Genomic DNA, 1583 nt, shown 5'->3' on the forward strand with positions numbered 1-1583 from the left:
AAAAAAAAAAAAAAAAAGAAGAAGAAGAAGAAGAAAGAGCAGACATAACTAGGGAGTTTGTCTCTGGAGTTCCCTGACCTTCCCCCTTTCCATAGAAACTATTTCCATATAGCACCTTCAAGGGGACATCTTGAGAAAAGCTAGTAAACTAGATGGACGAACCTCCGAGTGCTAAGAATATCTGTGCCAACTGACTTTGACAGCTATGATGTAGGCAGACCTGGGTCTGGATCTCAGCCCTGCCACTGGCCGTCTTTGTGAAACTGAGCAAGGTCCCCTCCAAGCCTCCGTTTCATCATCTATTAGATGGAGGGGGAATAAAGCATTTCCTCTTATTGATGAAAAGAAATCATGAATGTAAAACATGAAGTTTGATGTCTGGGAAATAGTAAGTAATCAATAAATGTCATCCCCCCATCACCTGTCATCTGTCTCCTGGCTAGTTCTGCACAACCTGGGTGTCCGCCTGTCTCTGTTCCTCTTCTTGGCTCGACCCCAGCCTCCCTGATCTACCTCAGAGCTTCGATAATCACTTTTAACTGAGCAGTTCCAGGATCAAGCTTCGGCTGGTGAACAAGTCGGAGTTCCCCAGAGACCTGGTAGACATGAGCCCTGTACACGGCACAGAGACGGTGGGCTGTGGTCCTGGTGCTGAGCGTGGTTCCTGTTCCCCTGCAGGTCCAAGTGGGTTCCCCGGGGCGACTACATCGCCTCCAACACGGACGAGTGCACAGCCACGCTCATGTATGCCGTCAACCTGAAGCAGTCCGGCACCGTCAACTTCGAGTACTACTATCCCGACTCCAGCATCATCTTCGAGTTTTTTGTAAGCCCCTGGCCAAGCCCCTGAGGGTGAAGACTGGGAGGCTCAGCTTCATTTGCAGGAACCGGCCAAGGGCACAGTCCTGCCGGGGAAATCCCTGCCTGGAGAGAGCTGTGGGCAACCTGCGCTCAGGCCTCAAGAGGACAGGCAGAAGGCTAGGGCCTCTGAGCAGGTGGAACGGGCTGGGAGGTTCCTAGGTGCTCTACGCGTGTCTGTGTCACAAGTTACTTGTGTGACCGCAGTGCTCTCGCGTGCAGCTAGCTCCCGGTCTCTCTCAAGGCTCACGTGTTCTTAGTCCCTAAAGGGAACTGGCGATCTTCTTTCCCAGGATGGGCCCTCGGGAGGGCTGGTGCAGCGTGGGAAGGCACTCATTTCCTCGGGAGGCTGAGACTCTGCTCTGACCTCCAACTCTTGCTGTCTCAGGTTCAGAATGACCAGTGCCAGCCCAGTGCCGATGACTCCCGGTGGATGAAAACCACAGAGAAAGGATGGGAATTCCACAGTGTGAGTGCCACCCTGGCCTCCCTTAGGGGTTGCAGAAAGTGGACCAAAGGCCTTCCTCATAGAGCTTCCTCCTATTGGGACTTCCAGGCTTCTGTCTCTGGAGGGCAGGGGTCTGGTATAAGAGGAGTGCTGTAGCTCCTCTCCTCTTGAGTTGAAATGTAGGTGTGGGTTGACCCCAAGAACCAGCAGCTTTCCAGCTTTAAGGCCAGGTTTCCTGGGATTGGGGCTGTCCTCTGGAGAACTGGAGAATTACGCA

General features: G+C 53.1%; 1 protein-coding gene across 2 annotated transcripts in view; it reads left to right on the top strand.

Annotated features, from left to right (window-relative positions):
* ELAPOR1 (endosome-lysosome associated apoptosis and autophagy regulator 1) overlaps positions 1 to 1583 on the top strand; it is a 102700-nt gene that overhangs the window by 63737 nt on the left and 37380 nt on the right. For both annotated transcript variants that reach the window (XR_334686.3, XM_006149516.3), the window contains exons 5-6: positions 679 to 826; positions 1247 to 1327. Coding sequence is in view for 1 of the 2 variants with exons in the window: in XM_006149516.3 (XP_006149578.1) it covers positions 679 to 826; positions 1247 to 1327 (229 nt within the window). In the remaining variant the exon portion in view is untranslated. The remainder of the gene's footprint in view (positions 1 to 678; positions 827 to 1246; positions 1328 to 1583) is intronic.

Source organism: Tupaia chinensis, unplaced genomic scaffold, assembly GCF_000334495.1.
Source record: "Tupaia chinensis unplaced genomic scaffold, TupChi_1.0 Scaffold000270_1, whole genome shotgun sequence".
Taxonomy (NCBI): Eukaryota; Metazoa; Chordata; class Mammalia; order Scandentia; family Tupaiidae; genus Tupaia; species Tupaia belangeri.